The sequence below is a fragment of the Aulostomus chinensis genome, chromosome 6 (assembly GCF_037954235.1).
Source record: "Aulostomus chinensis isolate RoL2024-O1b breed Wild chromosome 6, RoL_Achi_v1.0, whole genome shotgun sequence".
Lineage (NCBI taxonomy): Eukaryota > Metazoa > Chordata > Actinopteri > Syngnathiformes > Aulostomidae > Aulostomus > Aulostomus chinensis.
Window position 1 is genome coordinate 14,048,408 of NC_141325.1, and position 27,644 is coordinate 14,076,051.

The window sequence follows — 27,644 nt, forward strand, 5'->3', positions numbered from 1 at the left end:
TATCAAAAAAATACTGCAGTACTTGTAGTATCTTTTTAACGCTGGTCAGGATGTCTCAACATCGGAGTGACATGATAAACCTGAATAAATGAGTATGCAGTATCCATACAGAATTGAAATTGTTGAATGATTTATTGAGTATGAAATTTATATAAATCCTGATGAACCCAGATGAACTCCTATGGGAGATGTTGGACTAATGTGTCAGGCAGCGCTCATTAACGCCACTAATGAGGGAAAACATTTTGTGAGGGTTTTTTTTTATCTGTCCAGTAGACTTGTAGAGACTTGGAGGATCAACGCAAAGCTGAGCTCAAAGTGTTCTGATGCACCACCATTTTACTAAAACACGTTGCATGGGTTTTTCTTTTATTCTCCATGAATGTTTTATGTACTATATGAAAAATGTATTTCACATTGACCATGTCAATATTGGAGTTTTCAGGAACAAGTAAGAAGCATTTTTATTTTGCAGATTGTGTAGATGAAGCCAATTACACACATTTTTTTTTACAATTTCTTAAATATTTATGAAATATATCTTCGTGTAGTTCCAAATAAAAGAACCGGACACTGAAGAAGTAGTAGAAGAAGAAGAAGAAGAAGAAGAAGAAGAAGAAGAAGAAGAAGAAGAAGAAGAAGAAGATAGAATGTCTCATTGAGCATCAGTGTTTGTTCCACATCCTTCATGTTGGAGAAACATTAGGAAAGAAACCATTCATATCAGATTTAAGAAGAGGAACGTAAACAAATTTGCTTCTGGAAAAAAAAAAAACGAAGTACAAAAAAAAATACATGATTCATTTAAGAAAATAACAAAAGGCTAAAAAATAAGAACAAACAAAGCAAATACTTAAGCAAAAAGAAACCCCAGGTGATTCCGATTTGGTTTTCACAATTCCTTCACAGGTGCTGCAGCAGTGTCTTCTCATGCTAACCAGTGGCGGGGTGGCCGTCGGGACTACCGGGAGTTTTCCCGGTGGCCTGGCCCCTTGGTGGCCTGCCTGCCTGGCGAGGAAAAAAAATAATTTTTTTTTCCTTCCCCCTCAAGCCAGGCCAGGCCAGCCACTGACCAACAATAATAGAGAAATGAATTAAGTAATTATTACACCTTTGTTTTTATATAGTAATGAGAATGTATCGCTAATTTTACTGCACAAAATAGTTGGTGGATCTGGCTAAAAATAGCCTGAAAAGTTTGACCACCTCTTGAGGTATGATAGTCTGTCAGACAGACGCCACCATTTCACGCCATTTCGCCGGCGCGCGATGGCCAAAGTGGCCTGATGGTATCAATTCCTCCCTGTCAGATTTGGAGTCCCACCCCGGCCCTGATGCTAACTGTCACGTCTGTGAAAAAAACGAAAAGTGATCCTTCATGTTTTATAATGTGCAAGTTCCCTGTTCTTTCAGGAATGAAATATGGCTCCATCTTCTCTCACAGCTGTTGCATGGAAAAAAGTGCTCCATTATGTGAGTTCTACTATGTGGACCAAGGATCCACTACTACTTCTAAATATTTACCACATGCTTTGCAATAATATGGAGTCTCTTCTTGCGTGAGCTTCCAGCACTGATGTCGGACAGAATTTTTTTCTCACCAGTGTCACATTTTAAAAACTTTTTAATTCTGTGGGTGTCGTCATTAACCCGATCGTTCACCTTTAACACGGCAGAACTGAGCACATTATTACTGTGATCGCTCGATTTGTCGAGTCTCTGCATTTCCATCTGATTCAGAGTCACAAAACGTAGCTCCTTTGTCATCTCGGCTCTCATCTACAGTGGAGTTGTTAAACAGGAGCTGGTTGTCACTGTGTAGTTCTTGTAACAATAAATTTGGAGCCAATGTGTTGAACACAGGTTAGTTCTCTTCAGGACTCACAAGGATTTCACTAGGATTTGAGTGCAGAACCTGATCTTTGCTAAATTAGGGGATCAGAAGGAGGGATCCATGTAAAATCTTCTATTTCCTGCTTCAGTTCCAGCTGTTCTCCCTCCTGAATGGGATAGACTTCCTCTTTCATCTGAAAAGGTTCTGGTTCCTCTTTCATCTGTAGAGGTTCTGGCTCCTCTTTCAGTTGTATAGGTTCTTGGTCCGAACTCGAGTTCCTCTCATGGTTACAGAGTTGTGGTTCAGAGAGAACGTCCTCCTCCATGCCGACATAATACTGTTGGAATTCTGGAGGGACGAAATAAAAGTGTTTTCAGGGTTTGATCAACTATCACAGGAAATATACACACATCTGTATCAGCACCACTTAAGACATTACATGATTCAAATGAAACACTTAACCTGGGCAACTTTATGCCGGATGCTCAAACAATACCCAGCAGTCTGTGCTGACGCTTGATCTCATCGTCACATTCAAAGCATGAATCGTCAGGCATGTTTCTTAAATTTCTTAAATGTTTGTGAAAATGGTGACGCAGATGTAACCATAAGTACAGAGCACTGAGGAACCACAAAAAAAAATACTCTTTTTAAATCACAGCATCATCAACGGCTGAAACAGACAGACTTTGTTCTACTTTACTCACGTTGGAGGCACATTAAGAAAGACTGTCCATGTTCAATTTAAGAGAAGGAACGCAGGCAACTTTGCCTATGTAACCTCTGAAGTAGAAATAACAACAAGAAATCATCACACAGCCCCGAAGATAAAGGAAACACTGCTGAAAAAAATCTGATAAACAGGAAGAAAACACCTCAGTATGGTTTTCACAGTTCCTCTACAGGTCCTGCAGCAATGTCTTCTCATGCAGACTGTATTTGCTCTGCAACATCTAAAAGCGGTCCCTCATATTTTACAATGTAAAAGTTCAAAACTGCGTGAACTTTCAGGGTTTTTTTTTTTTAAGAGTGAAATTTGCATGAATCTTTTCTCAATAGGTTTTGCAGGGGAAGGGCTTCTCACCTGTGTGGGTCCTCAGATGATTTTTCAGTGCTGAAAGGTTACGAAATCTTCTGTCACACGTGTTGCAGAGGTAGGGCTTCCCGCTAGTGTGCACCCTCAGGTGGGCCTTCAATTCAGGATTAGTTCTGAAATTTTTCCCACAGGTTTTGCAAGAATATGGTTTCTCGCCTGTGTGGATCCTCACATGTATCTTCAAGTTTGACTCTGTAGTAAATCTTTTCTCACAGGTGTTACAAGAGTAAGGCTTCTCGCCAGTGTGCACCCTCATGTGGACCTTCAATTCATTATTAGTTCTGAAATATTTCCCACATATTTTGCAAGAATATGGCTTCTCGCCTGTGTGGATCTTCAAATGCATTTTCAAGTTTGACTCTGTGGTAAATCTTTTCTCACATGTTTTGCATAGGTAGGGTTTCTCACCAGTGTGCACCCTCATGTGAACCTTCAATTCAGGATTGGTTCTGAAATTTTTCCCACAAATTACACATGAATATGGTTTCTCGCCTGTGTGGATTCTCACATGGATCTTCAAGTTAGACTCTGTAGTAAATCTTTTCTCACAGGTGTTGCAGGGGTAGGGCTTCTCACCAGTGTGCACCCTCATATGGATCTTCAATTCAGCATTTGTTCTGAAATCTCTCCCACAGGTAGTGCAAGAAAATGGTTTTTCACCCCTGTGGGTCCTCAGATGAATTTTCAAGGTTGATTCAGTAGAAAAGCTTTTCCCACAGATGTTGCAGGGAAAGGGCTTGTCTCCAATGTTTAATTTATGTACCAAAACGCTTTGAGCCAACATGTTGAAAACTGGCTGGTTCTTTGCTAAAGTTTCACCACGACTCGGGTCCTGAACTAGATGTTTGCTGTTGTAACTTTCTTCTCCAGGAGAAATAAATGTAAAATCCTCTATTTCCTGTTTCAGTTCCAGCTGCTGTCCCTCTTGAACGGGGCAGAGATCCTCTTTCAGCTGTAAAGGTTCTGGGTCTTCTTGTTCGGAACTTGAGTTCTCCTTCTGCTCTGCACTGACAAGTTGTTGCTGAGATTCTGGAGACACATACACCGACACATACCATTACTAGTCCGTAAATATCGAAGTATATACACACGTTTATATCTCCACTAATAATATATGATTCACTTCAAACTATCAATGAAATTATTATGCTTAAACAGTGACAGACCTATTCTGTGCAGCTTTATGTGGGGTTTCCAAACAATATCCAACAGTCTTCGCTGACGATTGATCTCTTCTTCGTATTCGATGATTGTTTTTTCGAAAACTCCGAATATTTCCTCAGCAGCAGCGGTTAGTCGCTCGTTTACAAACAGCCTCAAGTCCTGAGCTTTAAACATATTTGCTTAATTACGTTTCCACCTCAGTATTTTTCAGCACGACTATTTGCCTCCAGCTAATTCAGTAAACACATGTAACTAACAATGGTCTAGTCAGCTGAAAGCAGATAGCGTCGAGGCGCAGTATTGTTTACTTCCGCTTTGGGTGTCACACCGTTTAGTTCCGACAGTAGATGTGATGTAGCCTTGTGTTCCGCTTTTAATGATACGTTCGTTCGTGAAAAATACACACTAACTGATGCCTGTACTCACATGTAACGAACAATCCTGTTTCACTTCACATTTAATGCATTTCTGAGAAAAAAAATTTGGAGTCATTAAGGAAGAATTTATGTCGAGATTTTTAATTTTTTGCCTTATACCTTCATTCTTTCACTTTATGTGCTAAAAAATAAATACAATTTATGACTTTGACACAAGTAATACTTTATATTTCTGGTAAATCCACTGGTGTCTTATAAATCTAGTTCTGTGCCTGGGGGGTAAAGTTTTCAGTTTTCAAGAAGAGGAAATTAACGAGGGGTTTTTTGTTTTTGTTTTGTTTTTGGGGGGGGGGACAGATTACAATTTTGGTAATGGAATAGTGTGACTGAAAATACAAGACAACCCACTTTGGTATTCACATTTATTTCACAGGTCCTGTGAAGGAATATGGACTATTAAGTCTCCATGAAGTTGAAGAGTTCACTGTAGTGACTACAGTCAAGGAGGAAAGCCACTCAGGAGCTCAGAAGCATCTCGACAAAGGTGCAGTAAAAAAATACGCAGTGAAGTCCAGGTCTGATTGTGTTTTATGGTACTTTATAACAGAAAAAAATGAGAACTGGAGTCACAAAAACAATGTGTTGACTGAATGAATTAATAAAGTGAGCTTGTCACCATGTGACAGTTTGCGACACCTGGTTTGTCTGAAAACCTGCCACACCTGCGAATAAACATGTAAATACAGTGAAACAACAGTGAAACCACAACCCCATGTCAATCACCACCAATAACAATAACCAAAAGAATGTGTGTAACTACGAATACTAAACAAAACATGTTAAACACACACTGAACCCCACATGCTCTCTTGCGATCTGAAATGTCCAGGTTCTAACTTGTGTGGATTTTCGTGTCTTTTCAAGTTAATCATTTGAGTAAATGTTTTCTCACAAATTTTGCAAGAATATGGTTTCTTGCCTGTGTGGAACTTAACATGCATCCTCAGGTTTGACTGTTGTAAATCTTTTCTCACTGGTTTTGCAGAGGTAGGTTTTCTCACCAGTGTGCACCCTCATGCGGACCCTCAAATCATTTTTAGTTCAGAAATATTTCCCACAAGTTTTGCACGAATAGGGCTTCTCGCTTGTGTGGATCCTCACATGATTTCAAGGTTGACTCTGAAGTAATCTTTTTCTCAAGGGTGTGCACCCTCATATGAATCTTAAAATCATTTCTAGTTCTGAAATATTTACCACAAGTTTTACAAGAATATGTCTTCTGGCCTGTGTGGATCCACACATGCACTTTTAAAGTTGACTGTTAAGTAAATCTTCTCTCACAGGCGTGAAAGAGGTAGGGTTTCTTGCCAATGTGCATCCTCGCATGAATTTTGACGGTCGAAGCTGAAGTCAATCATTTCTCACAGGTGTTGCAGAGGTAAGGTTTCTCACCAGTGTGCGCCCTTGCGTGGGCCTCCAAACCATTTTTAGTTCTGAAATATTTACCAAAAGTTTTACAAGAGTAGGGTTTCTCACCTGTGTGGATCCTCACGTGCATTTTCAAGGTTGCCGCTGAAGCAAATCTTTTCCCACAGGTATTATAGCGTTAGGGTTTCTCACCAGTGTGTACTCTGATATGGACCTTCAGATCATTTTTAGTTCTGAAATGTTTCTCACAAGTTTTACAAGAATGGTTTCTCATCTGTGTGGATCCTAATATGCTTTCTCAGGGTTGACTCTATAGAAAATCTTTTCCCACAGGAGTTGCAGGGGTACAGCTTGTGTTTAGATTTGGTGCTAAAAAGCTTTTGGTCAATCTGTTGAACACAGAATACTTGTGTGCAAGATTCAAAGTTTAGTCAGGACTAAAGTCCAGAATTTGATCTTTGCTGCTGGAGTTTTCCTCACTAGGAGGAATAAATGTAAAATCCTCGATTTCCTGCTTCAGTTCCAGCTGCTCTCCCTCCTGAACAGGCCAGAGTTCCTGTTTTACCTGTAAAAGTTCTGGGTCTTCTTGTTACAGAATGGAGTTCCCCTCCTCCTCCATGTGAACATGTTGCTGTTGGACATCTGGAGAGACAAAAATACAAAATACAAATGAATCTCTTTATCACTAAGAGTGTAACAGACTGGTCCTCTGCAGCTTTATGTGGGGTTTCCAAATAGCCAGCAGTCTTTGCTGAAGATTGAGACTCAACAATAGTTCTGAATATTTCTTCAGCAGCAGCAGTTAGTCGCTTGTTTACAAACTGTCTCAAAAACTGAACTTCAGACATTGTTGCTTAGTGAACCTCAATATTGTCAAACAACTGCAATGGCTTGGTTGGCAAGCAGACAGCATCGAGGCACCGCTTGGTTTCACACCGTTTAGCTCAGACAGCGAACGTGATTATACCTTTATTCCGCTTTATATGTTATATGCATGCACGAAAAAAAGCTCTGAAACTGTCAAATGTATCTACATGTCAGTAACGGTCTTGTTCATCTTCACATGTGATCCTTTGATTCAAAAGTAAGGAGTCATTACTGTAGTATTCATCCGTTTGGTGTCACACTATTTAGGTCCGATAGTGGAATCTGTTTTACTATATCGTATCACTCACAGCTTTTCAACCGTTTCCCCTTCAAACCAGCAAACAGAAAGCGGCGGAAACCTTTTTTCATTTTTATCATGAACAACCTGACACAAAATGTTGCATCTTTTCATTTTTCTTTCTTAGAAAACCGACTTCAAGCCACTGGTTCGGTTCTCGGAGGGGGAGAAAGGAACCAGCAATATCAAATGCAGAGAACCGGAAACAAAGGCGGCTGGTCTTCAAAGTAAAATTTGAGCATTTTAACAATTTGGAAACGTGTTGCTGTAGCGGTCAGTTTAAGGTGAGCTCGACTAGACATAAACCACTATCAGTTTTATGAAAAAAATGTAATAATTAGATACATCCATGTATATTCTAGTTTAAACCTCTTTTCACTTGACTGGGGATCACACAATTTATGTTCTTCAAGACTTTCAAAATTTTGTCAGACCAAATTATGAAGGTTAAACAAGTGTAATGGAAAATTACACAGCTATGTAGGTGTTGCATGACTGTCTGACCTTTCATTTATCTGTCTGAACATTCATCCATTTTCTTCTGCTCATCCTGTCCTCTCTTGATGTCTTTGGACTGTGGGAGGAAGCTGGAGTACCAGAGAGAACCCACGCAGGAACAGGGAGAACATGCAGACTCCACACAGAAAGATCCTGTGCTGGAGCCGGGATTCAAACCTGGAAGCTTCTTGCTGTGAGGCGACAGTGCTGACCACTGCACCACCGTGCCTTCCCCTGTGATCTGTTACCTTTTGACCTCTCCACCTGCTACAGGGTTTAACTCTGTCACCTCACATCCCTGCGTTCAGCAGTGGTCAACCTGCCTTCTATTAATGTGCAAGTTGTAAAGTTTTGTCAGATGCATGCAGACTGCATGTGCAAGCTGTTTTGTTCTCTGATCTTTTTGCAAAAAATTAAATCAAAACACGCATACACAAAAACCATTTGTCATGCAGTTTATTGCAGATTTTTCCACAACCTTATTTTGCATTGGTCGTACAACTAGAAAAAAAATGTGCCCTCCATGTTTGAAGCCACTGCTTCTGCAATCTTGGTTTAAGAGATCTTTTTGTGTCAGTGCACATCAAATGGCAGATGCCTTATTAGTAACTGACCACCACGAAACAGTTACTTCAGCTGCCGATGACCTTCCTGTATCCAGGTCTTATTCTACATCCATCAACAGGAGAAAAACACGGGTACCCTGCAGCAGTGTCTTCTAATGTGGACGGGAACATCTCTGCAAGGCCCAGTGCTGTTCACTCATGTTTTAATATCTGGCTTCTCACCTTTGTGCATGCTTTTGTGTCTTCTCAGGTGGGTCATGCGAGTGAATGTTTTGCCACAGGTGCCACAGAGGTAGGGCTTCTCACCTGTGTGGATTATCATGTGGTCTCTCAAAGATGAACCCTTACAAAATTTCTTCCCACAGGTTTTACAGGCGTAGGGCCTCTCGCCTGTGTGGGTTCTCATATGCCCGATGAGCGTCGACCTCACAGAAAATCTTTTTCCACAAGTGTTGCAGGGGTAGGGCTTCTCCCCTGTGTGGGTTCTCATGTGGACCATCAGTGCTGACCCTTTATAAAACCCTTTCCCGCAAGTTTTACAGGCATGGGGCCTCTCACCTGTGTGGGTTTTTATATGCCCTCTGAGTGTCGATCTCACAGAAAATCTTTTTCCGCACGTGCTGCAGGGGTAGGGCTTCTCCCCTGTGTGGGTTCTCATATGCCCTCTCAGTGTTGATCTCACAGAAAAGCTTTTCCCACAAGTGTTGCAAAGGTGAGGTTTGTCACCTGTGTGGGTCCTTGAATGGGACAACAGGTTTGACCCCTTTGAAAATCTTTTCCCACAGGTAATGCAGATGTAGGGCTTGTCACCTGTGTGTGTTCTCGTGTGGTTCTTCAATTCAGTACTACTCCTAAAATTTCTCCCACAGCTTTTGCAAGGATATGGCTTCTCACCAGTGTGGATCCTCACATGTCCTCTGAGTGCTGACGCATGAGCAAATCTTTTCTCACAGGTGTTGCAGGGGTAGGGTTTCTCACCTGTATGGGTTCTGATGTGAACCACCAACCCTTTACTGGTTTTAAAATATTTACCACATGTTATGCAATAATATGGAGTCTTAGCTGCAGGAGTTATTCCAGCTTCCATTGCTGATGTCTGACACGTTCTTTTCTCACCAGTGACACATTTCAGAGACTTTTCAGTGTTGCGGGTGTCATCATTAACCACATTTACCCGAGCATTCATCTTTAACATGGTAGAACTGAGCACATTATTTCTGTGATTGTTTGATTTGTCGAGTCTCTGCATCATCTCTGCATTTCCATCTGATACAGAGTCACAAGACGTGGCTCCTTTGTCATCTTTGATGATGTAATTTCCTTCACCTGGAAGAATCAATGTAAAATCCTCTATTTCCTGCTTCACTTCCAGCTGCTCTCCTTCCTGAATGGGGCATCGTTCCTCTTTCAGCTGTAAAGGTTCTGGTTCTTCTTTCACTTGCAACGGCTCTGGTTCGTCTTGTTCCAGACTGGAGTTCCCCTCCTCCTCGATGCGGGCATGTTTCTGTTGGACATCTGGAGAGACAAAACAAATGTCAAAGCAAATACACACACGTCTGTATCTCCAACATCATAAGATTGAAATGAATCCCTTCATGTCTGAAACAGTGACGGACCAATCCTCTGCAGCTTTATGTTGGGTTTCCAAATAATGTCCAGCAGTCTTCTCTGACGATCGATCTCTTCCTCGTACTCGATGATAGTTTTTTCAAAAACTCCGCATATTTCTTCAGCAGCAGCAGTTAGCCGCTCGTTTACAAACTGTCTCAAGTCATGAATTTTAGACATAGTTATTTCATTGACTTAAAAATGTCATATTTCACCAGACAAACAAGTAGATTACATTGCTAGCATACGGGACCGACGAGCTTCCGCTGCTTCTTCTTCCTCGTTCAGTATTTTCTGGTAGTTGACAACGAACTGTCAAATTGCCGCCGCCACCTGGTATGATACCTACATTACACTAGACACTCACATTTATGAAGGATAAATACAAGAAAAATAAGAGAATAAATATTCAAAATAACCTTTCCCTGCCTTCACATATTGTTGAATATTGTTGGGAATCAGACTATAAACATCACATGACGCATTCTTAGGTCAAATATTTATCATATTAAATTGCACCTTTATATGATTGAGATTTTGGATCACGTTGCTCCCCTCTCAGTGTGCCTAAAACGGCTTCATTGTTTCTCCTTGCCCACATCTGTCTGTATTATGTTTTCCTTTGCTGGACGGTGCCAGTGGGTCCATTCTTGATAATATTGTCTTGTCACACATTTAAACTTTAAGACAGTTTACACTCCAGAGCAGAAGTTGGCGGTAATGCGCCGAGAAGCTGGATACCATCCACCTTTAACAATAAGAACGAGACGATGCTAACTACATCCTGCTGTCTAATCTCGTTATTTACGCCGTTGTGTGAATCAGGTGAAGAAAAAACAACCGTACATTTACATATTTAAGTCCCAAGTCCGAAGCCACAATGTCATCCATTCAGCATCTGAGACGGTTTGTAAACGAGCGACTAACTGCTGCTGCTGAAGAAATATTTGGATTTTTTGAGAAAGCTGTAATGGAGTACGAGGAAGAGATTGATCGTCAACGCAGAGTGTTGGAGATTGTTTGGAAACCCCACATAAAGCTGCAGAGGATTGGTCTGTTACACTTTCAGAGATAAAGAGATTCATTAGTATTTTATGATGGTGGAGATACAGACGTGTGTTTATTTGCTTTGATATTTGTTTTTCTCTGCTCACGTGTTTGTATTTTTTGTCTCTCCAGATGTCCAACAGCAACATGTCCACATGGAAGAGGAGGGGAACTCCAGTCTGGAACAAGAGGAACCAGAACCTTTGCAGCTGAAAGAAGAACCAGAACCTTTACAGCTGAAAGAGGAACGACGTCACGTTCAGGAGGGAGAGCAGCTGGAAGTGAAGCAGGAAATAGAGGATTTTACTTTTATTCCTCCTGGAGAAGAAAGTCACATCATGAAAGATGAGGTTCTGCACCTGAGTCCCAGTGAAACTCAGAGTCCAGAAGAAAACCAGCCTATGTTCAACATGTTGACTCAGAATTTCATGTTACAAAAACTAAACATTGACAACCAGCTCCTGTTTAACAACTCCACTGCAGATGACAGCCGAGATGACAAAGGAGCCACGTTTTGTGACTGTGAATCAGATGGAAACGCAGAGACGATGCAGAGACTGGACGAGTCAAACCGTCGTGATAATAATGTGCTCAGTTCTACCATGTTAAAGATGAACGATCAGGTTAATGACAACACCCACAGAATTAAAAAGTTTTTAAAATGTGAAACCGGTGAGAAAAGATTTTATCAGACATCAGTGGTGGAAGCTCAAGAAAGAACTCACCCAGCTGAGACGCCATACTATTGCATAACATGCGGTAAATATTTTCGAAGTAAGAAAGGGTTGGTGATTCACAGGAGAGCCCACACAGGTGAGAAGCTCTACCCCTGCAACACCTGTGAGAAAAGATTTACCGACATGTCAAAAATGAAAAGGCATTTAATGAGCCACACGGGCATTAAACCATATACTTGCAAAATTTGCGGCAAAGATTTTAGAGATAGTAGTGCCATGAAGATCCACATGAGAAGCCACACAGGTGAGAGGCCGTATCTCTGCAACAGCTGCGGAAAAAGATTCACTCAACTGACACATTTGAAAAAACACCTGAAAAGTCACATACGTAGGAAGTTGGTCATCGCAAGACAAGTAGGAACACGTTTGGATTTTGTGGAGATTGAGTCGGCATGAGAAGGCGCTGCTACAGGATCGGTGAAGGAATTGTGAAAATAAAAGTGGGATTGCTCATGTACTTGTCCTGCTGGACAGTCTTTAATGCGTTTTTGTGATTGTTTTTAAAGAGTTTTTTTGTGTACGTTACACGTAACACAAATTTCTTCCTCCATTTTATTAAAAGTAACCATAATAATATTCTTTCACATTGTGCTTCCAACGTGTCGGATGTAGCAACAACTCCAAAGTGATTGAGGTCTCCTGTCAGAGGTCATTAAAGATGTTTTACTGCCACTCCTGTTGTTCAAGATCTGTGATGTGAATTCAGGCATTCGTTCTTTCAAATTGTGTAGATTTTCAGATCCACTTCACCATTTTGCACAAATATCTAACAAATCTTAAGAATGTGTTTTATTTCTTACACGTCCGTAAGTTTCAAAATAAAAATACTGCTGAAGTGTTGCGTCTATTTAGATGTTGTTGTTTAATTACCTTTAGTGACTGGCAACCAAAGAAGTGATGCGTTGGTTTGGTGTGGAGCTCAGAAAAGAACCCCATCCCCTTGTAAAGAAGAAATAAATGAACAAATGAATCAAAAGTAATGTTATATGAAAGGAAATAATTTGTTTATCCCCGTTCTTTTCCAATAATGTGGTAGGACATCCTAAGGGCAACCTGCTTTTTTATGATGGCTAGAAAAACTATTAAATGGAGAAAAAAATCATGATTAAAAAAACCGAAATCAGGAGAAAATCTTTGAAAGAATAAGCACTGACAGACGAGACGTGTCTGGCGAGAGTGTGAGGTGCAAACAAAGGGAGATAGGTGTTAATTTCTCAGTCAAAGTATTTTTCACACCAAAAACAACTCTCGTTAAGTTGATTGATTTGCAACTGACCTGATGCCGATGCCGAGGGGTGTTCTGTTTTGCCCTCACCTATGCCTGTTTGGCTGTATGGGGTCTTAGCAGCCCATAAAGTAAAGGTGTCCTAATCATGAGAGCAGGATCTGGGCTGTTAATCCTTGCTAACCGTGAAACAGTGGGCACAGATGGCGCTATTGCAGTTAATCTGCTATTACTACTTTGGCGCTGGGAAATATTGCTGTTGAGGATGGAATGAGATCTTGTGAGATCTCGGTATCAAAAATCTTTTCACTCCAGTGAATGCAAAGCGTTTCTGTGTTTTTCTGGCCTACAGGTGCTGTATTCATATGCAGGGGGGTTCATAAAGATTGGTCCCTGGAGGTGAAGGGTTTGGGCTACTGGGTTGGTCCCGGTAAATAGAGAAATTATTCGAGACAGGACTTTGAGTTTTCAGAGTCAAAATAAAATATCGGCTATTTCAAAAGCATGTTCGGGTCCGACAGTGATGTAAACACAGAGACAGCTCAGAGTGAGAGAAACCTCAGGTGTCTTAGGACCGATGGCTCCTACAGACATGGAAAGAAATGTATTCTTTTATTACTGAGGTAACTCTCTGTTAACATGTAAATATAAAACAGGTCCTACTTTAAGACCTATTGACATATTTTTCATATTTGATAATAATTCATAAGGGTACACATTGACTGTCACACACTTCACATGGCTGTCATAATTTTGGGTCTATTGGGGGACTCTCCCACCAGGATGGAAACCAAGAAGTGCACATGAAAATAATCATGATTCCCAAATTTGTTCTGCATTTCCCTATTTTGAAGAATTAGGAGTCTGTCTTAGTATCAAACTATGGCTGGGTATAAGACCTCAGTACCTTTGTGGCCCTGACTGAATTGATTCAACAATATCTAGTGTCATTCAGTTGCTAAACAGTAAATCTCGCCTGGTCTTAGAAAAGGCGATGCAGTCGTCCGCAGGCGAGTCAGCGCATCCACACTAGAAATTTCTGGATATCAGATGTTTTTTTTAATCAGCTCACACTTCAGCCTGCACTTAGGCAATAAGCCTTCATAGCGGTGTTACGTGAATTTAATATGCTGACTATAACTCAACTGAAAGTATAACTTACAAAAAAATATCATAATTGAATTAACCTCTGGAACAATCAAACAAAATCATCATACATTAAAGACACTATTAATAAAAAAATAAGTAAGAATCAGCAATTGAGCAACAAAGAGCTGCAACACTCTCCCTGCAGGAGAATCAAACCCTGTTCTCTGCCTGACGGCAGATGTACTGACCACTACTTACAGGGATTTTGTGTTTTGTGCATCTACTTTAAAAGTTGTGATTCAATGAAAAAAATGCAGATCATATGGTAAATACCAAAAACCAAAATAAGACAGCTTGCATCTGCCTGTATTAAACCTGAATACTGAGTCATGGAAACATGTTCATCAGAAAAAGCCCCTTAACAGTTGCCTACAACTGTGTAGCTGCAGCCGATGAGAGCAGAATGCGAACATACAAAGCAGAGGTCGAGGTGTGCAATAATCTAATACATCCGTGAAGTAGAGATTAAATAATTAAGTTATTTTTCTAAATGCATTTGAGACTATTTTGTTGGCTTGATTATGCGGCACATTTTCTCAAAAAAAATACGACGGAACATGCAGGATATTTATGTGATGAAATTGCGGGAACTTGCAAAAACTGCAGTTTGAGGAATGAGAAAAAAACAGCAACTCCCCCAACACTCTGTTCTCACGAGGCTACGACCTTAATGTGAAGAGTCATGATGACTTCCTATGATAAGCAAGCAGACTACGTCGCAGAAATTGCTGCGAATAATTAAGTTCTCATCTTTTTTTAATTTCAGAATTAATTTAAATGAACACACGGCTTCACCGTGTCAGAAAAGTTCAAAGCTTGTTTCTGTTGGCAAATGAGACTGATTTGTGAACTTCATCATGTCTTATTCGCGGGGTTTGCAGCTTTCTGATGATGTCACTTTCAAACGTTCCCAAGGCAACAGGAGGAAAACGCCATTGTCTATGAAACAGATCATTAAAATAGTTGAGGAATGAGGTGTTTTCCTTATCATGTATGCGTCAGAGAGACAAGAGATACTGAATTCTGTCCAAGAGAGGCAAGAGTGCTGTTTAATGACCCTCTCCATGGCTTTCATCGGGGGGGGGGAGGGCCACTGGTTGTTCAGAGTTTTGGGAGGGTTCCTCTTGGGGATGGGGTGATGTTGGAGTGTTTCCGGAGCTTGGGGGCAGTGCCAGTGTCCATGGACGTCTGGAACTGGCTTTGAAAAATGCACCAGCGCAGTGTTTGAAGACCCGGCCACTGATGCTGTTGGCGCTGGGTGGACTGTTCATCTTGGTTCTCTCGAGGGCCCTCGCAACACCCTTGGTGCACAATGTGATGGGGGATGTGCCAGGCTTGAGGTGGGACCTGGTGTTGGCAAGTTGGGTGGAGTTGCTACGATAACTTCAATCTGCAGTATTCTGAGAATGGCTTGTGTGTACAGAAGTATTGTAACACTCATTATTATTCAACCAGATGTTCCCCACAGTTCCTACGTGCTCCATTTGCTTGCTTGTATCAATCTAGCTCGTCTGTCATTGCTACTTTATTTCTGTGGCTTTCTAAGGTTTACTTTAAGGGAAAGGGGAACCACTGCATGTGCCTTGTGTAAACAATGCATTATGTAAAAGCTATGTAAACTGAAAGTTGCTGTCTTTGCTTATTCTTTGCAGGTGCCTCTTGGGCATCAACCCACATGCGAGAACACTCTTGAGAAAGCTTGTGAATTTTGAACGGATGTCAGTGTAGACCTGATGACATTCAGGAGGACTAATATGAGACACACTCATACAGACTGTTCAGATGTTCTTCATATGAAGTTTCGTATATTTTGCTATTGCGCAAAATGTTGACTGTTTTAAGATTGTTTACACTGGAGGGAAATTCCATGTTGCCAGTTTTGATTGATGGCGTTTAATAACCATAAAATGTGCAGTGAAAAAGAATCCCTTACAACACCTGAGTAGGTTTTAGGCCAAATTATGGATGCTACCTCATACCACACTAATATTTCTGGATACAGGTATTGTATTTTTGTTCTTCTACAGCCAATTTTATATTATATCCAATAGGGAAAGGGAGACCCTACAAAAGTTGCAGTATCCGTACCCCAAGCAGTAATAGTAGGAAGGTGTCTGTTTTGTCTCATTAAAGGAACAGTTCAACCAAAACTGAAAATCTTATTGACTTACTCTCATGCTAGCTGGGGCACAGGTGAAATTTGTCTATGTGATACACACAGAGGTTGCCAGAGAAAACTAGTCTAACTAGTCTAAACTGCTCCACTAAGCTGCAAAATTCGATAATTTCCAAAACTGCACCTCACCTTAAGATGAAGTGTGGAAGAAGTTATCTTCAACTTGATGTTGCATTGTTACCAAAGGTGTGCACCAACCCAGTTGGGATATAGAGGGAAGTGCGTGGGCAAAAAAGTTTGGGAAGTGCTGGTGTACATGTATTTGGGTCGTCACACATGAATACTTTCAAAAAAAATCAAATGAGAAACCAGAGTTCATTCACAGAAAGGGAGATCAAATACTGTTACACTGAAAAATATGTTCCATTTTATTACCTCTTCAATTATATGAAACAAACAGCCATGCTTACATGAGGTGGTGGATTATGTAATCATATTGTTTACCTGAGAAAACACTGTAGATGTTGACACATTGGAAGCACATAGGAAAGAATCTTTTCATGGTACATTTGAAGAACAGGACCTCATGAGCACCAGGTACAAAATAAAAATAAATAATTAATTTATACAACCCAAGATTCATGAAAGTGAAAGGAATTTTTAAAAAAAAAAGAAAGAAAGAAAGAAAATGTGAGTCTGGTGAGCAGGAGCCCCCACTGATTTAAGCAATTCCTTCACAGATCCTACAGCAGTGTCTTCTCACGTGGACCGTCAAGTCTCTGCAATGTCTGAAAGTGTCCCTTTGTGTTTTTCCATATCTGGCTTCTCTCGCATGTGAATTTTCAAGTGTTTTTTCAAGTCTGTCATATGACTGAAACATCTTCCACAGGTGTTGCAGGGGTAGGGTTTTTCCCCTGTGTGCGCCCTCATGTGGATCTTCAAGTCACTACTGTTTCTGAAATGTCTCCAACAAATTTTGCAAGAATATGGTTTTTCACCAGTATGGATCCTTGAGTGTCTTTTCAGTGTCGACAGGTCACTGAATGTTTTCTCACAGGTGTTGCAGGGGTAGGGCCTCTCACCTGTGTGGATCCTCACATGCCTTCTCAGTGTTGACATCTCAGCAAATCTTTTCCCACATGTGTTGCAGGCGTAGGGTTTTTCACCTGTGTGCACCCTCGTATGGATTTTCAAGTCACTATTATTTCTGAAATCTCTACTACAAATTTGACAAGAATATGGCCTTTCATCGCTGTGAATCCTCAAATGTCTTCTCAGTGTGGAAAGATCCGCAAAACTCTTCTCACAGATGTTGCAGGGGTATGGTTTCTCACCTGTATGAGTTCTAATGTGGACCAACAATCCGTTGGTACTTCGTAAATATTTACCACATATTTGGCAATTATTTGCATTCTCAGCTATGTGATCACAGTGACTGTTGCATTTGTTGAGTCTCTGCATTGTCTCTGCATTTCTATCTGGGTTTGAGTCACCAAATGCGGCTCCTTTGGGATCTTGGCTCTTATCTACAGCAGTGATATTACATGGGAGCTGGTTGCCACTCTTTAGTTTTTGTGTCGCAAAGCTTTGAGTTGATGTGTTGAAAACATGCTGGTTCTCTGCTGGACTCTGAGCATTACTAGGGCTTGAATCAAGAATTTGGTCTTCACTGTAGTAAGTTTCCTCATAAACAGGAATCGCAATAATATCATCATTTTCTTGTTTAAATCCCAGTTGCTCTCCCACCTGAATAGTACAACGTTCCTCTTTCAACTGTAAAGATTCTGGGTTCTCCTCTTCCAGGCTGGAGTGACCTTCATGCTTATTGAGCAGCTGCTCAGTGAGAACCACTTCATCCATGTGAACATGTTGCTGTTGGAGATCTGGAGGAACAAAATACAAACACGTTACTCGTATGACGATAACGAGAGAACACATACTTCTGAGCAAATACACCCGTTCCATCCCAATCATCGCCATCTTAAAAAAAAAACAGCATTCAGTTGATTAGATAACAAACCTATCCTGTGCAGCTTTATGTCGGGTTTCCAAACAATATCCAGCAGTCTCCGCTGACGATCGATCTCTTCCTCGTACTCGATGATAGTTTTTTCAAAAACTCTGAATATTTCTTCAGCAGCAGCAGTTAGCCGCTCGCTGACAAACTGTCTCAAATAGTGAACGGAAGACATCGTTGCTTAAAAATTAGGAAAACTAAAAGCTAATTTCATACATAAATTCAACTGAAAATATTTTAAGAGACTCCGCACAGTGTTGTATTTTGTGCAGCCGCGACTGTACACTTCCGCTTGATGTCCCGCTGTTCAGTTCCGACAAAGGAGACGAGGTAGCCTTTTTGTTCCGTTTGCCTTGCAAGACTGCATTTTTGAAACCTCTTTCTTCCTCGATTTAAATGCTCAAAATATCAGAGAATGCAAATTTGCCGAAAGTAGCTACATTTTAGTTCCAGACATAAAACAGATAATATGTAGCAGCAACATGACTGAAAAAAACAACCTTTATTTCATGAAAATATCAGTTCCTCCTTTCTTTTCCAGAGGTCGGAACATTCATGCATTTCCAGAGCTGTCAGTTTCCAAGGGAATAAATATAATGACGGCACTTCTTCCTGTAGCAGATGAAGCCTAGCTTACACATCATTTTGTCGCGTTTGTTTCCAATAGATGCAGGAAGAAGGATCGTACGATGGGTTAAAATGGTTGTTCTTTAGTTAAATGCCTCCATTTAGTGTTTGTTTCTTCCTCCTACAACGTGATATCGTCTAAATGGGGGCATATTATTGTGCCGTGTGTAGGCAAACAACATTTACCGGGAAAGGACACATTTTCGGGAAAAATCACCAAAGCAGACTAAGAGTGGTTCTTCTCAAATTCTTAGAAAAGGTAAATGTGTTAATATCCGCCTCTTTATGTTAATGATATGACCGTTGTATTTCAATATTCTGTCGCATACTTTTTGCTTGCGAACATTCAACTCCATTTCTACATTTATACTTTTTTAAGTATTCAGCTTTTTTTTAAAAAAATGGAAGCGAACAGAAAAAACTCTACTTTTACAGTTTCCGTAGGTTTCATATTTCCGCCTTTTTTTCTCCCCACATTGCATTTTATGTTTGAAATACTTTTTCCTACATTCTTAACTTCCTCATCTGTTTGCCCTCCTTTCCCGTCCTACAATGTCATGTCAACGTTGTCGTAATGTTTCTGACCGGTGCTGCATGTGTAAAAAAAAAACAACAACTTAATTTTCACATTTTCTGTCACTTCTTTGTTTCAGTGACTTAAAAGAGTAAAAATAAGTCACTCACCAACAGCTTAAACCTTCACGTTTCAAAATGACCATTACAATTTGAAAATCTTTACATTGACAGGTTTCATTGCACACAACTAAGCGGGGGGGGGGGGGGTTGATGGATGGATATTTGGAATGCCGCACGGTGTGTAACTTCTTGTTTTCTGTTTCATCTTTTGTCACCCAGGTGAAGGAAGCTCGTAGAACACTTAAAAAACCCCAAGTAGAAAAGTTTGATTGCTCTCAGCACAAAAAGACATTCTGGTGCTACTGCTGTGGGCTTGAAATTGAAAGGAACGTTACGGATGGCAACATGACCGTACTCTACGGGGGCTTGATAGAACACATGGCCACGTGAGTTTCAGCTTCAGTTCATTTTACTTAAGTAAAACCTCTGTTGAGTTCTCACTGGACATGCAGAAAAAAATATATTATTACAGGTGGGGGAAAAAAATCTGTAAAATACAGGTTGTTTAATATTAGAGCTTTCTTTTGGGAGTAAGGGGCTATTTAAGGGGTCCAGGATGAATATGAACATTACTGGAAATCCTAAGCAGTAAAACGACGAGGGCACGACAGATCAGAGAAAAATCGGATGTGCTGTTGTTGTTGAACTGACTTGAACCCAAGCACGTACGGGGAAAAATGTTTTTGAAAAGCTTTTTTTGGAGTTTCTGTATTGTAGGCAAACGAACGCTGACTGTTTCAAAGCTGGGCAGACGACTGAGTTTACAGTGGTTTTTACTCTAATAAACGTGTTCAATTTTGTTAAAATGACTGTAAAAATCATTTCTTGCTGGCATTTAGAATGTATTTGGTTTCAGCCCAGAACACAGGAAAAGTACACACAAGTTCTGGTGGAACAATAAGGCAGATCCAAAGCTAAGGGACAAAGTCCTGATCACAGAGGAGGAGACTGAAAGGTATGATAAGCTGGACAAAAGTCCTGATTCATGATATTCGTGTGGAAGATTTCAACATTCTCTGCAATTATTGAAGTTGTTTGTTTTTTAGGTTTAAAGCTGAAGTGGCAAAAGTGTTGGAAACATTTGTGGAGAAGGAAGATGAATTCATCAAACAGGTATTTTAAAAGCAGTCTCCAGTGGTGTTTAGCGTGCTCAGGGTGGCTGTGCTGCTTGGAGCTAATTCTGCTGGTATCAGGGTGAATGTCAGCTCACCCCTGATCACTGAGGCTTGCAGCAGTCTAGAAAGGAGGAAGTTTATTAGTTTATTATCGAAGTCAATTTGAATATGAGGTGATTTTACGGTTTAGTGCTCCCATATCCATCATTTTTTGGTGATCCATTTTATTGTTTTAACTCTAAATGATCCTGCCTCCATGAGAGAACATTGAGAAGAAACAAATGCGTATTTTGGTCAATATATTGATATCAAAATGACTCCCACAGAAATCCTGTGTCACAGTGGTTCCCGAACTTTTCAAACTCAGGGCCCACATTTAAGTCTCAAAAATAATTGCGGCCAACCTCCGACCCCATAAACACAGAGGCCATATAATGTGTTCTCAGAGCACTTTTTATTGAAGATTGAAACATAGAGGACTGAACTGAATACAGGAGAAACATGTTGGAAGCTCCACAGTCACTAAAACAGCACCTTTTAAAATCAGCAACACCTTCAGTTGGCTAGCACATAATCACATCACAACACCCATCAGTGTCTTGTCTCTCTTCCCTTTTAATATTCCCTGTTGCTCGAGTAATCACTCACCACAAAGTCAGGAGCAGCTGAGGAAAAAGTCATACCCGCATACCCACGTGTGTTTTGGTAATTTCCTGTTCCTCACAGGAAGCATAGCGTTGTAGCAACGAGAGTGGAGACCTGACATTTCTATTCGCTTTCTCTGCTTCTCTTCAGCAAGCTGATCACATCCGTGCGCAAGAGAAGAATCGTCAAGAGGTCCTTCAGGCTCTTATAGAGGTTTGTTTTCCCAGGATGCCGTGGCAGTATCCATCACTTTGGCCTTGACGGTTGCTTGTCATGATTCTGAGCATTGGAAGAAAAAAAAGGGGGGGGTGGGGGTTCCAACCATTTTCTAGTTAAAAGATTGTATCTAGCAAAAGCACATGCAAATAATCCTCTGGGGAGCCTGTTAAACAGTGAAAATGTAGTCGTGAGTTCTTTCTTTTCTTTGTAAATTTTTGTTCATTACGGTATTCTGAAAATATAAAATGCTCACAAAGACTTTTTTTTTTTTTTGTCCTGCATTAGGACTTTGTGATCCTAAAATGCAGCGAGAGCCAGCTAAGTATATTTAGATTAAAGCTAATAGCTACTGACAGCTAAAAACTGTAAAACTGCCAACATCAGTTTCTCAAACTGTCAGTTTTATTGTCCGGTATTATCGTCTTCTTTCTGCACACACGATAGTGGAGCGATATGGGGATGTTTGTTTTTTGTTTGTTTTTTTTTTAAGCTGAAATCAAAGTGTTTTTGGATTACTGAGCGAGGAGATAGATAAAGGAGATGAGGATGATGCGCTTGAGAATTTGTATATTTTTATATGTATATGCACACACATGGCTGGTTCTTCATGCAATTTGGAGTCACAAAATAATAATGCGGGAGAAGAAGAAAAAACAAACTTTGTAGGCTCCAGACACAGAGAGAGAAGGGGCGTGAGAATCATGCTGCGAGCTGAGGTGAGGAGTGATTAGTGCATAGACTTCCTCTATGAACCATTGTTGGCTCTTCCTGAATCAACATCAGCTTGACGCAGAGCCCGAGTCATCTAATGGACCCAGTGGATCAGATATATCTGCAGAGGGGGCTGTCAGGTAATTCATTTTATACTTTTTTGTGTGTGTGTGTGTGTGTGTGTGTGTGTGTGTGTGTGTGTGTGTGTGTGTGTGTGTGTGTGTGTGTGTGTGTTAATGTGTTCATTATTGATTTTTTTTTCGTCTTTTTTTTCCATCTTGTTTGTCTGCTCTCAGCTCTCAGTTTATGCCTCAGGGGCCAGAGCAGCAGGCGGGGGGCAGCTTCGTGGACTCAATGGTGGAAGTTCCGTGGGCCTCAACAGAACAAGGCCTGACTTTCATTGGTTATCAGGTAGAATGACCGCAAAGAAGGAAAGTGTTTGATTAGAATTCATTTATGCGTGAACTCACTGGACACCCCCCCCCCCCCCCCTCTCTGAAACAGGACTCATCAAACAGTGGAAATGTCCATACAGGTAAAGTATTAAGGTGGAACTACATAGATACGCTCAGATATTACTGCAGCTGTATGGTATGATTAGAAGGCCTAGGTTTTATTTTTTACGAGTAGACATGTTGATTGATTTGATTGGTTATTATAAAGGCTCTTTTTGTTGAGGTGCCCTTGTTTTGAGACGTGCTCCTTATGTCTTTTTCTCTTTTTATAATTATTTCTGCATGTCCAATTAGATGAATTGTGCTGACAAAATATGAGGAGCGCTTCTTAGTATAATGCAGCACCCAAGTCAATTTAATGTCCTTTCTTCTTGCCTGAAGCTGAGTATCCTAATATTACACAAAAATGTTGGGACGCACAGTATCGGATATGCTGACATTTTACAACTCACTTGGCCGATAGCCTATACATGCCAATGCTGATATTTTCTGTCCAAAAAATACGTTTTTGTGACAATTTGAACAAGTAACACTCTCCTTTATTTACAAAACACAAAAAGTGTTATTGCTCATCGTTTCTTCAACACAGATGACAGCAGCGTGCACAAACAGACGCTACTCCATTTGCTGGGCCGATACAAATGTCTGCGATTGGTTCAATACAGATTTTTTTTTTTTTTGAATTGCAGATATACTCAGATACCAATGACCTGTAGATATGTTCAGGCATCCTTACTAAAAATGGAACAATTACTTTTGATATCAGCAGTGGTTCTGATTATTTCAAACAAAGTACGGAGTCTTTTTTTGGTTCACGCCCATTTCTTAGTCTGATATAAGGATGAAGGTGATTCTTTAGAATGGCAAAAAAAAAAACCATTGCATCCTCACACAAATTCTGCTGAGGATATTTACTTGATTTGTGTTTGTAATAAATCTAATTTGAGTTCTCTAGAACTTGCTCGATGAGGGGAACACATGCAGCCTCTTCAAATGTTGCAGGGGCCGTTCCTCCTTGGCTCCAGGACGATCCTCTGGAGGGGACCTCTGGTTCTGCAGCACATCCAGAGATCGGCCCGTCGTTGCAGGAGTTCCTCAAACAGAGTAGGAATCAAACGCACAGATTTATTTAGCTGTTTAGTAGATGTTTGCTAGAAAAAAAAAAAATCAGTCATCATTGTACTGGGTGATGCAATCACATGTGGACCTTGACTACAGGTGGGGACCCACCCAAGGTTGCTCTGACCATATTTGGAGTTGGTTTCGTATAATTAATGTCATGAACACAGTTATTCAGTCCGTGTTCTCTGTTTGCTTCTGTGAACGATTTCAAATAAACGTTTCTAAAAAAAAAACGAACATCAAAGTAGCCAACTAATTAAGAAATATAAAAATAAGCTTTATTGCACGCAACGGCAAACACTGACAAATCTATATAAAATGGCAAATCAATTTCAAGTTTAAATATTTCATCGATGGTGACTGGCGTAGCTAAAATAGATTCATCTGTCTTTTACCAGAGGAGCAGGAGAAGTTGAGGAAGCTCCCACCAAACAGAGTCGGGGCCAACTTTGATCACAGCTCGCATACAGACGCCAACTGGCTCCCTTCTTTTGGTCGCGTGTGGAACAGCGGCCGACGCTGGCAGTCCAGGTAAGCCCTCCCACCGAAAGCGACTATGAACAGGGTGCAGAGGCTGAGTATGGCTTTATTAAATTTTAAATGCATTTATATTATGATATTAGTTAAATATCTAGTTTCCATGCACAGGCTAGTTTATCATATTATTTCAAGATAATGAGATTAATTAACAGTATGCTGCGAAAACTGGATAATGTCCTCATCATTTGGGGATAATGGAAATTTTCTTGAATCAAATGATGACAAGCGCCACCTTTCTTGACTTCCTGACTTTTTTTTGTATCTCAGTATCATTTAGTAGTTTATAAAGGTCCAAATACACTCCTGACTTAATATATTAAAGACAAATAGAGTGAAATTTTTAGTTCAACTGATGAATTTCACTAGTCTTTGTGTGAAAATGTGATGTTCTTTCAACAGGCATCAATTCAGACAAGAGGAAGGGCAGAAGAACAGACAGAAGAGGAAGAGGGAGCATGGCGCAGAGGGCTTGAAGAAAGCAAAGAATACGGAACAGCTTTAAACTTATAAACTAACACGCAAGATGGCATATTAAAATACAATTTCTGTCAACAACTGCAATGGCCAAAGTATAAAAGTATGTCAAATATCAGAGCATTTACTTGAAGCTCTCAGAAGATTTAGGCTTTACTCGGTTCTGCCTCACAGTCGTCTTTTGAGATGCTCTGCAGGGAAATCACTGCTACAGCAAAGGAATCCGATGATGAAAATGTGATGAAAGTATTTTAAGTTTCCTCCAGGATTCTGTTCAGAAAGCTACTGAAGGAATATGAAAATACTTCAATAACAGTGTTAGCAGTTGAAACTGGTGACATGGCTGAGATCTGAACTGGATTACCCAGTTAAAACAATGATGTACCCTTGTTTGTTATGAGAGAATAAAAAAGCACTTGAGTCTTTTTTTTATGTTAATTTGATTGAGTGTGAACTTCCAGTTGGATACATAATATTTGGGTACTTTTTAAATAAGCATCAGTTTAAAATGAAACCTTTTTCGTCTCATAACAGTATTTTTGTTCGTGACATTTTTTTTGCTCAGAAACCCGGCATGTTTACGTCACTCTTACCAAAGTTACCTGCGCTTCATGGAGACAGAATGAGGGGTAGGGATCACTTTTCCTTGAAGGAAAAATTATGATGCTTAAATTTTGCAAAGGTTGTACATTTGAACAGAAAAATTGGAACTAGCTTTTACAGCCCCGTCTTTCACAATCTTAAGTCTTGTGGAAAATATCTCTTTTTGTGCCAGTTTGCGTCACATGACGCAAGCCATATTTGTAATTATTTCACTTACCTTTTTGATGAAATGTTTTATGCAGGTCTGATGGGTACAGAAAAATCGACTTCAATAACGATCACTGGAGGAAGCCGACAATGACTACAAAGGGTTTATTTTGGATCTATAATGGCACACAAACGAATCCGAGCCGTTCCCAGGACAAACTGCTCAACACTCCCAAAACATTGTCTTTTATGCTTTTCATAGCTCCCTTGATACACCGGAGACTCTGAGGAGTCTCCTCCTCTTTTGGAGTCAGCACTTTTGACTTTGGTATGCACAAACACAGTATATGGCTGCACACTCTGTGCTGGGAATCCATGTCCTCACACAACATGGTGTATGCCATCACGCACTATGTGCTGAAACGTAGGGGAATGCCCCAACATGCACCATGTACTGTTAGCACACCATAGATGTGACCATCAAGAAGTAAATGGGAATTTCTAAATACAGGGGTTTGCAGCAAACACCTACTACCCATGACTCCACTCTACCACTTTTACTCTTCATCATCACCTGCAACACAAAACGCTCCACTAGAAACACAAGTGCACACACCCTGAGGGTCACACAGCAGAATAGAACTGGCACATTCCAGATTTCCACCTGCCAGTCCTAACTTCTGGTTTAACCCTCTGTTAACTCAAAAGAGGCTAAAACGATTCAACTGTAACGCTTCCGGGGTTTTCAAAATGTCATCTGTCCAAATGGATCAAATTATGATGGTTAAATGAGTCATTTAGCAGAGGTTGCACAAGAAGTAAAATATTGACCAGTTTCACAGCCCCTTCTTTCACAACTGAAGACTATGGGAACACCCCTTCTGGTGCCGGATAGCATCACATGACGCAAGCCATATTTGTAATTGACTGCAGTGAAAATATTCCAGCAGCTGCCGACGATCTTCGTTATCCACGTCTTATTATACATCCATCAGCAGGACAAAAACATAAAAGTTGAAATTTCAGGTGTGTGTTTAAGCAGGTCTTATGAATGTTTTGCTACAGGTGCTGCAGAGGTTGGGGCTTCTCACCTGTGTGGATTCTTTTAAGTGATATCAGTGTTGCTGACAGAGCAAATGTTTTCCCCCACGTAGAAGGAGAAAAGCCTCTCACCTGTGTGGCATCTCACGTGAATCTTCATGGCATTAATATCTCTAAAATCCTTACCTCAAGTTTTGCAAGCATATGTTTTGTTTTGTTTTTTTTCTTACAAGGGAACATTGAATGCCTTTTTATTTTTAACAGGTAGTTTTTCCACCGGTGTTGCAGGGGTAGAGCTTCTCATCTGTGTAGACTCTTACATCCATCCATCCATCCATTTTCTTCCACTTATTCCTGTTAAGGGTCACGGGGGGGCTGGAGTCTATCCCAGCAGCTACAGCCAAAGGGTGGGGTTCACCCTGGACAGGTCACCAGTCCATCCCAGGACCAACACGTAGAGACAGACAACCATTCACACTCACAGTCACACCTACAGTCAATTTAGAGTATCAATCAGCCTCGTCCCCTCTTGATGTCTTTGGACTGTGGGAGGAAGCTGGTGTACCAGAGAGAACCCACACAGACACAGGGAGAACATGGAGACTCCACACAGAAAGATCCTGGAGCCAGGACTCGAACCTGGAACCTTCTTGCTGTGAGGTGACAGTGCTAACCACTGCACCCCCGTGCCACCCCTAATCTGGATTTTATTCAAAAGGATCTCATAATTCAAATTAATTTGGTTATTTTGAAATATGGAATTCATCCACATGTAACTATAAAGTAGGCTTTCCAAATGATAGTCAGCTGTTTGCACCAGTGGTCTCCTCTCTGTACTTGATGACGATGGCCTGACATGACGTATATTTTGGACCAAGTCTATGTGGAAATACTGTGTACCGCTTCTTCACCTTTCCATACGTTTATGAGTAAAAACAATGGTCAAGTTTCTGTAACAACTAAGGCAAGCTTTGCTGACTGATCCTTTACTCCTCCTCACTCTTGCCCCCAGAATGCCCCTGCAAAATGCTACAGACCAGGAAGTGCATAGACCAATTCTCATTTTTAACCGAGGATAGAGAATTGAATTATGCATGAACATAACATTAAAATCTCTCTTCATGGCAACGTTGTTCCAGGTTTCAGGTTTTGTTTTTTGTTTTTTTGTAGACACGTATAGTTTTTTTAGTTGGCCACTAAATTGCTCAGCTGAAAATCAATAATCCAAGGCCTCGTGAAAATGTCTTCCTGCACAGTGTTTTACAAGGAATCCAGGATTTTG

At 40.6% G+C, this 27,644-nt stretch overlaps 4 protein-coding genes across 4 annotated transcripts; 2 read left to right on the forward strand and 2 right to left on the reverse strand.

The window, feature by feature from the left end:
* Nucleotides 1–308: 308 nt before the first annotated feature.
* On the reverse strand, nucleotides 309–10,018 carry LOC147260207 (uncharacterized). The gene is made up of 7 exons (XM_086205215.1): nucleotides 9,745–10,018; nucleotides 8,334–9,643; nucleotides 6,465–6,541; nucleotides 5,897–5,964; nucleotides 4,097–4,273; nucleotides 2,919–3,959; nucleotides 309–2,182 (listed from the first exon to the last, which is right to left on the reverse strand). The coding sequence occupies exons 1-7, from the start codon at nucleotides 9,914–9,916 to the stop codon at nucleotides 1,926–1,928; spliced, it is 3,102 nt and encodes a 1,033-aa protein (XP_086061341.1). The 5' UTR covers nucleotides 9,917–10,018; the 3' UTR covers nucleotides 309–1,925.
* A 474-nt stretch (nucleotides 10,019–10,492) lies between these two features.
* Nucleotides 10,493–12,431, forward strand: LOC147260208 (uncharacterized). The gene is made up of 2 exons (XM_086206671.1): nucleotides 10,493–10,788; nucleotides 10,916–12,431. Exons 1-2 carry the CDS (start codon nucleotides 10,617–10,619, stop codon nucleotides 11,914–11,916), a joined length of 1,173 nt encoding a protein of 390 aa, XP_086062797.1. The 5' UTR covers nucleotides 10,493–10,616; the 3' UTR covers nucleotides 11,917–12,431.
* A 4,245-nt stretch (nucleotides 12,432–16,676) lies between these two features.
* On the reverse strand, nucleotides 16,677–18,345 carry LOC147260209 (uncharacterized). The gene is made up of 2 exons (XM_086206668.1): nucleotides 18,031–18,345; nucleotides 16,677–17,893 (listed from the first exon to the last, which is right to left on the reverse strand). Exons 1-2 carry the CDS (start codon nucleotides 18,200–18,202, stop codon nucleotides 16,782–16,784), a joined length of 1,284 nt encoding a protein of 427 aa, XP_086062794.1. The 5' UTR covers nucleotides 18,203–18,345; the 3' UTR covers nucleotides 16,677–16,781.
* A 283-nt stretch (nucleotides 18,346–18,628) lies between these two features.
* cenatac (centrosomal AT-AC splicing factor) lies at nucleotides 18,629–24,986 on the forward strand. The gene is made up of 11 exons (XM_086205387.1): nucleotides 18,629–18,913; nucleotides 19,510–19,676; nucleotides 20,147–20,245; nucleotides 20,337–20,403; nucleotides 21,201–21,263; nucleotides 22,053–22,120; nucleotides 22,277–22,391; nucleotides 22,485–22,515; nucleotides 23,438–23,539; nucleotides 23,956–24,088; nucleotides 24,497–24,986. The coding sequence occupies exons 1-11, from the start codon at nucleotides 18,797–18,799 to the stop codon at nucleotides 24,597–24,599; spliced, it is 1,065 nt and encodes a 354-aa protein (XP_086061513.1). The 5' UTR covers nucleotides 18,629–18,796; the 3' UTR covers nucleotides 24,600–24,986.
* Nucleotides 24,987–27,644: the final 2,658 nt, after the last annotated feature.